This window comes from Crocodylus siamensis, chromosome 1, assembly GCF_052110815.1.
Source record: "Crocodylus siamensis isolate JL-2025a chromosome 1, ASM5211081v1, whole genome shotgun sequence".
Taxonomy (NCBI): Eukaryota; Metazoa; Chordata; order Crocodylia; family Crocodylidae; genus Crocodylus; species Crocodylus siamensis.
Window position 1 is genome coordinate 141,789,467 of NC_143395.1, and position 14,752 is coordinate 141,804,218.

At 44.4% G+C, this 14,752-nt stretch overlaps 1 protein-coding gene across 1 annotated transcript in view; it reads left to right on the forward strand.

The window, feature by feature from the left end:
• Positions 1-1,331: 1,331 nt before the first annotated feature.
• The window catches only part of GPR137B (G protein-coupled receptor 137B), a 34,133-nt gene continuing 20,712 nt past the window's right edge, over positions 1,332-14,752 (forward strand). Inside the window, exons 1-2 of the mRNA XM_090044641.1 lie at positions 1,332-1,915; positions 11,292-11,341. Coding sequence (XP_089900767.1) covers positions 1,547-1,915; positions 11,292-11,341 — 419 coding nt within the window. The 5' untranslated portion in view covers positions 1,332-1,546. The remainder of the gene's footprint in view (positions 1,916-11,291; positions 11,342-14,752) is intronic.

Below are 14,752 nucleotides of genomic sequence, written 5' to 3' on the forward strand. Positions count from 1 at the left end.
TTTCTGACACCCATATTTGACATTTTCAGGGCAGGGCTAAGATCCCTTTCAAAATCTCTTTGAAATGCCATCCAAAGCTCTATGTGAGATAGAGAGATAATTGTTCTTCCAGCCAGGCAGTCATGAGCATGTCACTTTTCCAGATATTTGCTCTGTAGGCTTCATTCGTAACATATATCCTGATCTTGTCCAATACTGGAAGCTTGGAAGCCTTCCTAGCTATTCTACAGCATGATTATTTTACTGAGGGCATCCGCTTTGCACTGCTCACAGGAAATATGGGAATTTAAACTGGGAATCATTCCAGTTTAGCAGGGACATTCTTTTAAATCAAATTACCATTTATTATAAAAACAAGCCTAGACCATAGAAGATATTAACTATGCTCCAGCCACAACCAGAATGGATTTTAACATGTAAGTTACTTGGCTGTATATGATGTTACACAAGGCCTCGAGATGCCCATTAGGAACATTAATATATATCACAGTTAAAAAGTCTAAACCACTCAGTTTCACTTCCCAGTTCTCACTTGCTTCAGACATATGCTCACAACAGCAAAGTTACCCACAATAGAAGTTATAAATTTATAACACTAATCCCAGGGGCATTTCTGTATGCTTACCAGTACATGTGTCAACTGACACCGCACTGATGACCAAGGTAGAAAACAACTGAGAAAGAAAACCGCAGAGGCTTGTATACTTGGTTGCATTTTGCTTTACAGGGTTACTGTTCCTGGTAACAGGCAGAAGCTTTGTGCCAGATGGTTTTTGTCCCCCTTCATTGCCCAACTACCAGAAAAGGGTGTGTGTGTGTGTGTGTGTGCGTGCGTGTGTGCATGCGCACGCACACGTGCGCGCATGCGTGTGAGAAGGGGAAGGGAGAGAAGGGGACAGGTTCTGGAAGTGATGACCAAAGCTTTGCTGTATTCTGTATTCTTTGCTGTAATCCTGTATTTCCTCATAAATCCTGCAGCATTCTGCATTACAGTCCCAGACCTATACAGCTTACTGCAGCATTTTGAATCATTACTGCACTGTTTTCAAAACAGTTGTTATTCTCAGGTAAATACAGTCAAATAAGTTACTTGTTAAAACAAAACTAAACAAAGGGAGGATCTGGCTTGCAGTGGGGGAAAAAAATCCTTTAGATAGCAGCTTCCTATATAGTACAGCAGCATTACTGAACTCACTATAGATCAAGATCAGTTTATTGCCAAATCCTTTTCCAAACAAAATACTCAAGCAAGAGGTGGGTTTCTTTGTTTCCAAAGGATGGGGTTGTCCACCCACAACAGCAACCACAGTTCGCACAGCCATTCCCTGCCAAATGCTGACAAAGGCAGTCCTAATGAATCATTCTGAATTGTGATCATGTGCTACCAGCCGTCAGTGAGCTGCCAAAGAGGAAGTGCAGCTTGTTTTCTTTCATTTTCTTGATTCCTATGCTGCAGGAAGATGAGAGGAGGAGAAGGAGGAGGAGGAGGTGAAAGCAACAGCAGCAGCCAAACTTAATAAGTAATCCTGACAATTGCTGATTTCAAATGGAGGCCCCTGAGTGGGACCCACTGAAAAATGATACCCTTCTACCGACCCTGACGCCAGCTGTCCCTCCATACGTGAAGCTGGGCCTGACTATTGTATATACTGTTTTTTATTCACTGCTCTTTGTGTTTGTCTACGTCCAGCTCTGGCTGGTCCTCCACTACAGGCACAAGAGATTCAGTTACCAAACCGTCTTCCTATTTCTGTGCCTCTTTTGGGCCTCTCTCAGGACTGTGCTCTTTTCATTTTACTTCAAAGACTTTGTCACAGCAAATTCTTTCAGTCCCTTCATCTTCTGGCTTCTCTATTGCTTCCCAGTCTGCCTCCAGTTTTTTACACTGACACTGATGAATCTTTACTTCACTCAGGTAAGGAATGGACCTTTCTGTGCCTTGGTCAATTTTAAATCCTGAAGAATTGTAAAGCCTTATTATTATTATTATTTTCAAGATTCATGGGAGAGATGTCATTTCCTAATGTATACAGGGAGGCAAAAGCAGAACATTGAAAATACTTAATTTGTAGCTTTGATTTTTTGAGGGTGAACAAGTGACAATGGTTACAACAAAACCTATAGCCTGGACTGGCCCTACAAGGTCCCAACAAAATAAAAAAATACATGTGTTGGTTAGTAAAAGGTGTCATTTAACTGATGGTTGAATAAAACTGCACTGGAGACATTGGGCATACTTTAACATAGATATTTAAAATGCAGGTCTGTTCCTCAAAGAGACAATGCAAAGTTTCCTGCGTCTCAGACCTGCTCCCGGTGGAGACTTGGAATTGTGTCTTATGGATATGTTGGACAGAGAGGAAGAGAGATTTTAGCTCTTATTCACATTGGTTCCCCTGTGCTAATGTAAATCTAACCCAACTAGATTTTATTTCTCTTCAGGTATAATCTCTCAAATTGTTAATGCGATCCCTATTGCAGGCTTAGACTTTTATTATTTGTATTACAATAGAACCTGTAAACTCCAGATGGGTCTAGGCCTCTGTAGTACTAGGCTCTGTGCATGGGAAGAAATAAGCACTGTTTCAAAGGGTTTATAATCTAAACAGATATGGAATGGGGAGAAGGGAAGTATTAAACCCCATTTAAAGATGGAGAACTGAGGATGTATGTGCATTGCATTCTGCAGTGCAATGCAGGGATACCCAGGCTAGCTGTAAACAAGTGAGCTCAGGTACTGGAAGCAGTCACACCATAGCAACTGGTTAAATTAGCCTGTGCGGTGCTCTGTGAGCTTTATGCCACATTATGCCACAGTTTGTATATAGACCTATCCTGAGACAAAGGGAGACTGTGACTTGCCCAAGGACAAAGGGAGACTGTGACTTGTCCAAGGTGATACAGGAAGTTTATGACATTTGTGATTAAGACTCTAGATCTGGGGTGGGCAAAATATGGCCTGCAGGCTAGATCCGGCCTGCCAAGGCATTCTGCCTGGCCCGTGGTGGGTGCCTTGGCTCTGCCTGGCCCAGAAGTGGTGGGCATCCTGGGCTGTGGTGCATGTGGTTGGTCCCAGTGCCCCCTGGTGCACAGTGGGGGTTGGGGAGAGGGGGCAGACTCAGCTTTCTGGCAGCACCCCCAGTGATGGCTCACTCTGCCCAGCTGCCACTCCACACCCAGTGCTGGGGATGCCAGATGGAGCAGGTGGGTGGGCAGGGTCTCAGTGGAGACCAGCCCAGAATACCTGCAGTGAGCGTGTGCTCGTCTGGGCGGATTGGATGGGGCCATGTGCTGGTGGGAAGCAGCATCCAGGAGTGGGATGGGCAGGGAGCTGGGGCTGGGGGCAGGGGTTGGGATCATGGGCCTGTTAGAGTGTGGGTCCGGGGCCTGAGGCAGAGGTGCAACCTGGTCCCTGCACATCCCTGCCCACAGAACTGGTGCCCATTTCAGGGACATGCGGGGAGTAGATTGCAGCTCTGCCGTGGGGCCCTGGCCCCACGCTGCCACTGCCCTATGATCCTGGCCTTGCCAGCCTGTCCCACTCCCAGACGCCACTCCCTGCCCACCTGCAGCCCCATCCCATCCACCCAGCTGAATGCATCCTACCCATGGGGATCCCAGGCCAGTCTCCATGGAGACCCTACCTGCCCTCCCACTCCATCCAGCACCCCAACGGTGAAAGCGCAGGGCAGACAGGGCTGGAGCTGGATAGGATCAATTGCCGCCTCCTCCCCATTGTGCTGTGCCAGGTCAGGTGCCCCTCCCCTCCCCCCAGCCCACAACAGCTCACCAAAACTAGCAGCCCTCCAGCCCAAATAATTACCTATCCCTGCTCTAGATCTTCTAAGGCTCAGTCATAGGCAGAGGAAGGCCGGGGATAATGGAGCTTAGCCCCCCCCAACGTGTCTCCACTGATCCAGTGCCACCGCAGCACTGCACCCAATGTCCCTGCCACACACTGGCCCCAAATTGGCCCTGTGGGACAAAGGGGTGGCCCCGCACCACCCTATACCACCCCTACATCCCCAGCCCCTCAATATTTTCTCCTGCCACCATGTCCTAAGCCCAACCTTCCTCTGAATTTTTCCCTCAAAACTTTATCAGGAAGGGTGTTTTTTTCCTAGTGTGGATGGTTGTTATGGATAAGAATGCAGTTTAGGTTTTAAAGGCAATATGTGAAACTCCTGTTAAAAACCCTGAAATAAACACGGACAAAACATATAGGGAACCTTTCCTCTATAAGTCTCCCTATACAACTTAGGCTCACAGGCCAGGTACAGACATTACACTTTTACTGGTGTAAGTGATCGGAAACCAGTCTATACTCAGAACAGAAGTTTGGCACACATAGCCTGGTTTAAAAATGACAGAACCTAGTCTAAGATTTGCCCCTCGTCCCCACCCCCCACCAGAGGTAAAAAGTATGCTCTGTTTGCTACTGATTTAAACTATGGTGCTTACCAAAAACCACGTAACTTTGATTGATTCCACCTTGGGCTTTTTGAATGTCTGTACCTAGCCACAGCAATCCAAGCCTGTTCCATGGCCACTGTGTAATGAGTTTGGTGATGGTCCAACATCACACAAATGCTTTTGTCATCACAATAGTTGGCACTAAATGGTAGCTTTGGGCCAAATTCTCCTTTCATACATAAATGCACAACTCCCATTGAAGTCCTCTGAAGGCAGAGTTTTATATCTTGGTGCTCTGCGGCGAAGTTAAGGATTAAATGAGCATAGAGAGTGTATTACAGTATGTACTCTGTATACAGAGTGCCAGCACTCAGGGGCTTAGCGTCATGGATAAAATTGACTTCTTTCATCTAAAGGAAGACCTGAAATGTACTGAATGTACTCAAATGTTCATTTTACTTGTATTTTCGTGTTACTCTCTGCTAGTACAGCTAGGTAGGGAGCGTGATCTGGTAGGTAGAGAAGATCTGCATTACGATTTTTAGATTCTGTTCTTGATACCAGTTCTGCAGCTTCACCTTTGCGTATCACAACCTCTCTAGAGCATCAACTTTGCAGCTCTGTAGAAGTGGGACAAAACACGTAGAGCATATAAACAAAGGACTTTAGACTCATGACTGACTGTTGTTATAGATGAGCAAATTATTATTAGTGCTGTTTGCTTCAGTGCTGATTGATCCTGAAAAGTTCTATTTAAAATAGCGTTAAATATTCAACCCAGCTAAAACAGAGTTAGGAAACACAAGTGCAGCCCTCATGAGAATATAACATACTACATGAATCAAACGTATGATCTGCTCAGGTCCCTTCTGACCCTAGAAACTATGAAACTATGTATGTACACTACTAGGTATTCTTTGCTTCCAACCAGCCAGGAGGGGACTTGGCTTGTAATTCAGTCTGCTATTGAGACTATCTTTTTATGCACACCTACCTAGCCACAGCAGGCAAGCAAGAGCTTGTGTGGAAGGGGTGGGGACAGAGAATGTGTTTTCAGTCATAACTTATAACCCCACAGACCTGTTCTAAGGCAACTTTTAACCTCTTTCCTCTCTCAAAAGGGCAAAAAAAAAGCAGTTTGCAGCCTGTCTCTCACTATATAAAAGTCAGACTAGTTAACTGATACTTAGTGAGAAAAAAAGACATTATCTGTCACTGGCAAAGGGACATCCTGGGTCTCAAGTCCATTGCTCTGCCGCTTCCCATACTTTATAGAGCTGGGAAGCTGATAAATACACAAGCTGATAAATATATACATATTTATTTCTTAAATAAATGTATGATTTATTAAACTGCTAAATATACACATATTCATTTTAAGCAATAGAACAGAAAGAAGGCATTGTCCCCTAAGCCTGTGCAAATGATCTCAGCTGAATGACAAAACTGATTTAACTGGCAAATGCTTAGGGCAGTTTGTGCCTTTGAACTTGACAGGAAGTTAGCAGCAACTATTGACCACATACCCCTGAGCAACAAGGACCCGAGTGTGAACCATATGTTTTGTGCAGCAAGATCGAAAAGACATACTAAGCCCAAAGCAGGAGTGGTTTTCCCCAACCCTGAGAGTTATCTGCCCTGGGGAGGATGTTAAATCCTCAGCATAGTGAGCACAGGATTGGCACTTGGTGCTTGAAAGCATGTCTAACAGGTCTCCCAACTATACAGTCTGCCCAGTAAAAGATGCTACACAACATCCATGCCTCCCAAATGTTTCCTGCACCATTGTGGCTACAATGCACCAAATCTAATGGAACAGTGAGAGAAGCAGTTGCAAGGAGATGGGTTTCAGACTGAGATTGTTTCTTGAGGTCCTCTGGCTTGAGGTACGCCTGCAGGTTGCAAATGTACAGACCAAATGATCTGTACTATGTTTTTTGATTACCAAGAGATGGTATATCATAAAAGATGCTAGAGAAAACTTATGCATTCACAGTTAACTCCTCTCATCTGAAAGCATAATTGCAGGAGAGGTACATTTTTGCAATCAGGAAGGAGATAGAGATCATTTTGTTATTCAGTGTCCGTGTCTATATGTTTAGCTCATATAGAAAATAATCTACTCATTCCTTCAGGCTAAAGTTTCCTTTGCATGTAAAGTCATGAAAATAGGCCTCAGGTTAGTGTAAAAACAGATAGTAGGATTGTTATTGTAAAACAATAGCTGAACACCTGCAAATAATTATGCACTATAAGCAAAAGCCACCCTCTTCACTCATCAGCTAATATACTGTGATGTGCTTGTCTGCCTATAAAGGATAGCTTCAAAAGCCTGGAATTCTCTCAGTCTCACACTTGCACCTTCCCCCTTCTCCATAAGTTTCTCTGGGCTATTACAAAATTGCAAATCAACAAATTACATACTTCTGCTTTACTTGAATGCAGCTAGTGGTTGGTTTGGAATTTAAATGCTCTGTTACACATTTCTGCCTGGACATTTCTCTTCTCCCACTGATTGGTGTTCAGTAGCACTATCAAGGTTGAATTGAGAAAAGTCCTGAGGTGTGAAGGCCTAAAAACCTCCAATGTCTGGATTTAGAAAGGAAGGCCAGATGCTTAAGAGGGAGTAGAGTGGGGAAGGGGAAGCCAAGAGGAGCTGGCATGTTTCATCTTGCTTTCTTACTTTTCAGACTTTAAAGTGACTTGGGGTATGTATGGAGGTTGTGTGAGGGACACAGCTTAGGGCAGAGGGGGTTGGGTTAGAGGACTAGAAGGTCTTTAAGTTCTGGGAGAAGTTTGAAGGGGCAAGGCTCCCAGCCAGGGGAGGGCTGCCCAATGGACCCAGTCCTAGGTCCTAACTATGACACACTAACAGGGAAGCTTGCTGTTCCTCACATTGCTTCTAAGGAGTCATAGCAGCCAACAAGAAGCAGCAGCAGACAAGCGAAGGGCAGAGAGAAACCTAATGCAATGTTTCCTGTGCTATAACTTGGATGGAAAATAGATGGAAATATTTATTACTGTAAATGGAATTTTATGATATAATAGTTATTGAGGCCCAGAAGGCAGGTTTGACTAAAGTATCGGTATGCAGTGCTAAAGCAGTTTTATCCTGTGCTTATTATTAAATTGAAGGGTGCTTTAAATATACTCACTGCTCCACAGGAGTGAAAATAGAGGTGGAGAAGCATAAGACAATCTCTGCCCATTATACCTGATGTGATGTCTATACTAGAAAAAGTAGTACTGCACATGTGCTGAATTGCTGGTATAGGTAGGGCTTGGGTGCTTTTCCTGACCCCATTTCTATGACTTGATAGTAAAATTGCCCTAGCTTCGCTTGTACTACACTCAACAAGTTGATAAGGTCCAGAGTCTAAGCTCTTTACTAACACTGATGAGTTGCTCAATCTGTGATTTGCTGCGTCAATGAGTGTGGAGCTGCGCATGGAATGAGGCACTTCCAGTGTGAGTAAGAGTGGCAGGATCTAGCTGTCTGATTTTTGCCTGGTGATATGACAGTAAGAAAGTCTACACAACAGCTATCTTTATTCATTTGCAAGTAAAGACTTTTTTTTGCAAAAATCTTGTTGATCTAGTAAAATATATCATCTCTACTATGTGTCCTGATTGCCCTTTATTCATAGCATTCTTGGAGATGCACCAATACAGTAAAGCAGTTACATGTCTGCTTATTGTAAATAGAGCCACAGTTTTGAAATTTGGGAAACAAAGCTTACTTCCCCATTCAATGGGTGCATTTGCACAAGAGGTTTACTGTACTGTTGACTAATTAGCTGCACAGTAAACATCTTGGCATCTATACATGAACCCCAATTAGGCTGAATAAACTAATTTACTCCACAAATACAAGTACTATCCTTCTGCAGAGTAAAAAACTCCACAGCAGTGCACATATAAATGCTGGTGGGGCTGGCTGAGGCATGAGGGTGCTTCAGTGCAGGGGCTGCCTGCCCGTTAGCTCCATGGTGGATCACCCTAGTGTCCCAGCCAGCCCCTCTGCAGCATGTTGAACCAGGGGGAACAGCTGTGGGCTGGCAGGGGCATCCTGCCATCTGGGACTGCTCCGACCTGGCTCCATGTGCTGTGAATGAATAAACTCTAGTGCTTATTGCTCTGGAGTTTATTGCTCCTGGGTACACATTTAAACGGTATGCCCAGGAGCAATAAACTCTAACGCAATAAGCTCTGGAGTTTATTCATGTACAAGAATAGCATATGTAGATGCTCCCATTGGTTTCATTTGCTCTTATAAAATTCAGAAGCATAATTTTCACTGGTGTGACTCCACCATTTTAGCACTCTCTCATCTAAACCTGAGGCCCTGTAGTTGCTCTTATAAATTCCACATCTATTTTTCCCTAAGGTAAAAAAGGCTGATCAGAGCAGTCCTGCATCCCTCCTTTTATACCAGTGCATCATCGCTCTCTCACTCTCTCTTTCTCTCAAGAAGAAGGGTGACAGAAGATGGCTCTCAAGCAGAAGTACAACTGGGCAGTTTTGTGCCCTGGGCCATGGCCGTGCATGGAGCACAGCCACCGCTGGGTTGCTGGCAGTGCTGTGGTAGCTGGCAGAGCAGGGGTGACAGCTGCTATTTTTGTGTTGCCACAAGTTGGCCCTTGGGGCTAGAGCCCTGCTTGCCCCCCTCAGTTATATTACTGTACTCCAGCTTTTGCTGCAATGCTCCTGGATTTTGTAGCAATTTGACTTGTGTTGCACTGTAAATGGTATGGTGCTTTTACGCTTTTATGTTAAGCAGTATTTTGCTCCTGGAAACAGTCATATTGAAACTAACAGCACTATTTGTGTAAGTGAATGCTACTCTGTAAGGCTTGAAAAATCTTCAGTCCACCATCAAGAATCACTTCCTTGGTACTGGCAAGGCTGTGATCCTATCTGTTCTCCAGTTGTAAACAGCATCTTCCACAATAAAGAGGACAGACAAAACCTGATTTTTTAGTGCAGTAAGTATGCCCTGAAATTTACTGCCCCCATGCCTGCAGTGCCCAAACTGTCAGGCTTTCTTCATACATCCCAGAGCAGCAAAAACAGCCATAATTATTTAATGTATTTCCTTTGAGCCCCAAGAAAAAGGAAATCATGTCAGAAGTCCTGTGGAAGATGTGGCAGCAGACTGTTTAAGATGTCTTGCTACAGCTCCAGACTTGTGCCAAAGGTTGTTCCCAGTTGATCCAGCTGAAAATGGGTACCTGGCTAGAGGCACTTCAATGTGATGCTGGCTATATTACTCCCTTGTGTGGCATTGACTATAGAAGCCACTCTGCCTTAGCTACACCAGACCAATGGACTCAGACGGACCATTTTGATTTCACTTGAAGTCCTTTGAGGACTTGTTATAGTAGGTTCCTATAAAATGGAATATAGGGGGTCCTGCCAGACTTTATAGTGCCCCACTTTGATCTACCTTAAAAACATTCGAAGCTGCTGCAGAGATTTTTCTAGCTTTTTCAGGTTTTAAACTGCTTTTGTTTCTGAAGCAAAGCTGCTTTTTCTGGTTCTACCTAACAAGCACCCTTCTCTACAGCTGAGGAGCTTAGTGCGTGAGTCAAGATATTTTCCATGATAAGGCAGCTGTAGATCATGAACAGCTGAAAATAGCAAATATTATTTCAGCTACATTTAAAAAGCATGAAAGAACAAACCTAGTGAAAAGGAACAGAAAAGATCAGTAGACAGGAAAATGGTTCTAAAAGGAACCAACCACAATGGAACATGAAGTATCATTAAAGGTTATTTTAAAAGTACAAAAATAATGTCAATTTGATTTCTATTTTTTTGAAATCTGATTGATTTTGTATTTGAAGTCTATTTCTTTTAGGTCCTTAGCAAAAAAAGTTGAGTTGAAACGGATGCTTACAAACTGCACATATTTAGAAATTATTTTAACCCCTGAATTACTAATGGTGCTTCCCTACCATTTTGGATCATCATGATTTCTTTTCAGTTTTATTTTTTACAGTCAGAAAACTGCTGTGTTAGCTATTGCACTCTAAAATGCCAGCAGTGACAAGATCATGGTAGTTTTAACTTGGATTCGGTTAGACAAGGTCAACACTATAACCTTATATCTAGTTACATTGTGGTTAATAACTACAGTGCCTTGTATCCACTCAGATTGTACAACAAGATAGCTACTGTGACTTAGCCAGAGAAGACAGGATGCACTTCAGTGTAACATCATCAACCTCTTTCTCACTGAGGCTGCTCTGGCAAAGTAAAAGGGCCCTAACTTGGAATGTAAACATTTATACGCCAAAATTACAGATTCCTATCCCATTACCGGGATTATCTTTTAACACTCCTATGCCCCTGAGTGGGTTAACTGCTTTGTTTTTTTCCCTCCCAGCAGTGCCCCCTCTTTTTCCTACTGTTTATAGTCTAATCATTGCTTTATTTAGAAGATCCGCTTTCTATAGGTCCTTCATAATGGCTGATGAAATAAGCAGCTACTTATGAAAGCTTATGCATCTCTGATTCAGTTAGTGCATAAAGTGTAAATCAACCAAGCCGTCTACACACATTTGAGCGATTTTACCCTAACCCAGAGTAGTGTAAAAAGGCCTTTGTGTGAATGAGAAACAGGCTCAGTGTGTCAACTAAAGCTAGGCTATGCTAGGAAGTTGTGCCAGGATAACTATTTTAATTTGGAGTGTAAATATTTACTGGACAAATATATCAATATCACTGTGTTTTGACAGTAAAAGTGGCAACACTACTGGGTGTAACCAAACGTGCAAAAAATATTTTATGAAATCCGTGAGGTGTCATATTACTGGTATAGTTCTTTATTTGCATTTGCTGTACATATAATGCCATTTTTTCTTCCATTTTTGCAGGTTATTTTTAAAGCTAAATCAAAATACTCTCCAGAACTACTTAAATACCGGTAAGAATCATGCAAACCGTTTTTGTAGCAAATAAAATGCCCATGTATTATAAGAATCATTGTATTATTAGTAAACATGTCCTTATAGTCTCCTGTCTACAAATGCTTTATTATTATTAAGGATGGTTTGGATGCCCACTGTGAAATTTAAAAATGGTTGTCACTTCCCCAGATTTAACAGCTGCATTTTTATATATCTGGATATGTTAAAGTGGGGTTACAAAATATGAGCCTGGTGGCCAGTTCTGGTCCACAGGGCCACTCTATATGGCCTGCTGGACTATTGATGTACCCCGGGGGAGTGGCCTGCCCCAGAATCCAGGGCCTGAGGGCCCCAATAGACATAGCAATTGGCAGCAGAAGACTGAGTAAGGGCTAACAGGTCCACTCGCCCTCCAGCTACTTTCCCTGTTTGTGCCGCTGAGGCCCTACCTCTCCAGCTGCTGGCCCTTAGTACCATGCCTTGATGCAAAGCCAGAGTTTCTGCCAATATGTAGTGTGGCCCACAAGCCTCCTCAGGGAGCAGAGGCCAGTATGCTGAGTTCTGTGGAAACAGAAAGTGTGAGCCCCAAACATAACCTCAATGTTATGACTCAAACCAGGAAAGTGGCATAATTTGGAATATGGTTACTTGGTCTGTCCACATCCTTACCATTCAGTAGAGCATGATGTTGTACCAACAACTGAAGTGTTGCTGTTGTGGAGAGCTTGTATCAATTTAGCTCAACAGTTAGTATTCAAGAACAGGAATTTAGGAGCTGTGGGTGCCTATACACAAGCAGCAAGGCTGCTCCAAGGCACCGTAATTACAGTGTGTCAGAGCAGACTCAGTTAATCAAGTCTGCTGAGACATGGTAATTACCATGCTCCAGAGGACTCCAGCATCTCACGTATCCCTGTGCTTAAAAATGGCAGCAGGGGCACTTTAACTAAAGCTCATTCGATGAGCTTTAGTTAAACCGCGCCCCCCCCCACCATTTTTAAATGCAGGGCACGCTAATACACGAGATGCTCCAAGCACTTTAATTAGAGCAGCTCTTGTAGCCACTCTAATTAAAGCATCCCCCATGCCCAGAGCAAGTGTACAAATGCCCTGTCGTGTTTCCTAGAATTGCAGTAAAATGATTGGCTGGAAGGCAAACGGAGCGAACCATACTGGGATTCTTGGCTAAATAGAGTGTGAAACAGGTAGAATGTGAGAAGATGGTTGAATGATAAAAAGAGAGCATCTATGGGAGACAGCAGCTGGTGTAAAAATGTAAACAGAGGTTTAAGAAATGTGTGACAGGCAGCGAGATTTGCATAAAACCTGCGGAACAGGAGAAAGCAAGTGAGAAGATGGAGCTAGGGAAGCGAAGACAGCTGTAGAGAGCTTAGCAATGAAAAACAGCGGCTTTGAATTTGGATCATTCACCACTACTGATAGAAACTGCAATGTTTTCTATTACAAAGTGCTTGAAGAGAAATTAGTTTAAACAAAGAGCACTTGTGATATATGAACAGTGTAAATGGAACCAGTGCATCTGCACCCAGCATGTGGTTCGTTGAGAGCCTCCATTCTGCATGGCACGGTAGCTGTCTGAAAGTTTCTAACGCACATACTATCAGTTCATGTATGTGCTACATCTTTTCGTCTTATATTCAAAGCACACAGAACTCATAGGCCTGCTGTACGCAAAGATCTTGTACTTGCAAAACTGTATTGGTTAAAGGTGTGACTTTTTTTCTGATAAACTGGTGCAACTCCTAGTGTGGATGCAGATATATTGGTATAAATCCTTGTACCCATGTAACTTATTCCCCTTCCCATAGACTGATCATTCTACTGGTATAACCACATTATAGTAATATAACTGTGTCTACACTGGAGGCGTTATAGTAATTATCTGAATTATATTTTTCCTTAGTTTTGAATGTGTAGGGCGCATCCACACATGCAGGCATGTGCGATTGCAGGAACTCAAATAGCAGTAGCATAAATTTGTGTCAGAGATTTGTGCACCAGGACACATGCCTGAACATGTGGTTTGGTGAAGGGCAAATTGTACCACTTGAGGCAAACTGACCACACACACCTTGCTGGGCTTTTTTGACCGCAGCACTCTTTCCTGCCCAGAGCAGGGGTGCTGGACCTGATGAGCTCACAAGGTCCTTTCCAGCCCTAAACTTCTGTGAATCTGTGTGAATGTGTGACACTGCCAATCTCCTCCCAGACCTTCAGCCAGGGGGAGCTAGAGACTGGGGCCAGGACCTGTGGTGGCCTCAGTAGTATAACAAGCTGCCTTGAAGAGCAGCTCGGGGCTACTTGCCCTCAGGAGCTCCTGACACCTGGCCAGCTGGTATCTGGGGCACTATCCCTTGTGCCAGCTGGACTGCTGAAGCAGCCCTAACCTACAGTGGCCCCTGTACCCTCTACCCACTGCAGCAGTCTGGTAGTGGGGGCTGCTGCCTGGCTGTGACCTGCTGCCACATGCAACAGCATCTGCCCCCTTGGACTTGTGACCCCATGGCTGCATGCCTGCCAGACCTAGAAGGGGACTGTATGACCACCTGGGCTCTGGTACAGGCACTGCAGCAGAGCCGCCTGCCCCTCTGGGCCAGCTGCCAATGGGCTGTGGCTCCACAGTTGGCCTTCAGGCCACACAGTTGTCCTTCAAGTGCCCCGCTCTGCCATCTGGTCAGCTATCACCCAGAAGTTGTGCTCCTTGCAGTAGTCCACTTTGAACTGTCAAAGCATGTCCTTCTGGCCCCAAATGGCTAGGAGGTCAGCCACCTCATCTGCCCTCCAGCTGGGTCCCTGGTGCTAGGTCCCTAGGCAGGCTCCTCTGCCCGGGTCCTGCCACTTGCCTCACCCTCAGGGATCCTGGTATTCCCTGTTTTAAAATGGCAAATTCTATGATTACAAACCCAAATTCTCTCATTAAAATACCCCAAATCTGCATTCTTCCGCAATTAAAATGAAATGCTACTATATATACAGAGATCAGTTCAGCAATATTTTATTGATATATTTACAAGTTTAAAGCAATTCAGAGGCCTACCAATGCCACTGTCATCACAATAAAATACATTCTAAATGTCTAGACTTTGGCATTTGTTTTTGCTTTTTCTATCACAGAAAAATCAGAGCTGCCTCTGCCTCCTTGGCTCACCAGGATATGGGGTGCTGAGCTGCTCTGCGATGCCAGTGTCCTGCCCCTGCCCTTGCCCCTCACTCCCAACCCACAGCCCCACACTCCCAACCAGTGCCCCTCACTCCTGACCCACAGCCCCTGCCTGCTCCATTAACTCCCCCCTGGCCGCAGCTCCGTCCCAACACCAGGATGAGTCCAGCTGCAGCTGTACCACCTGCTGCTTTGTGGCCCTGAGCAGTGCCAGCCCTTGCTGTTTTGCTCCCTGTGCCTGTGCCCA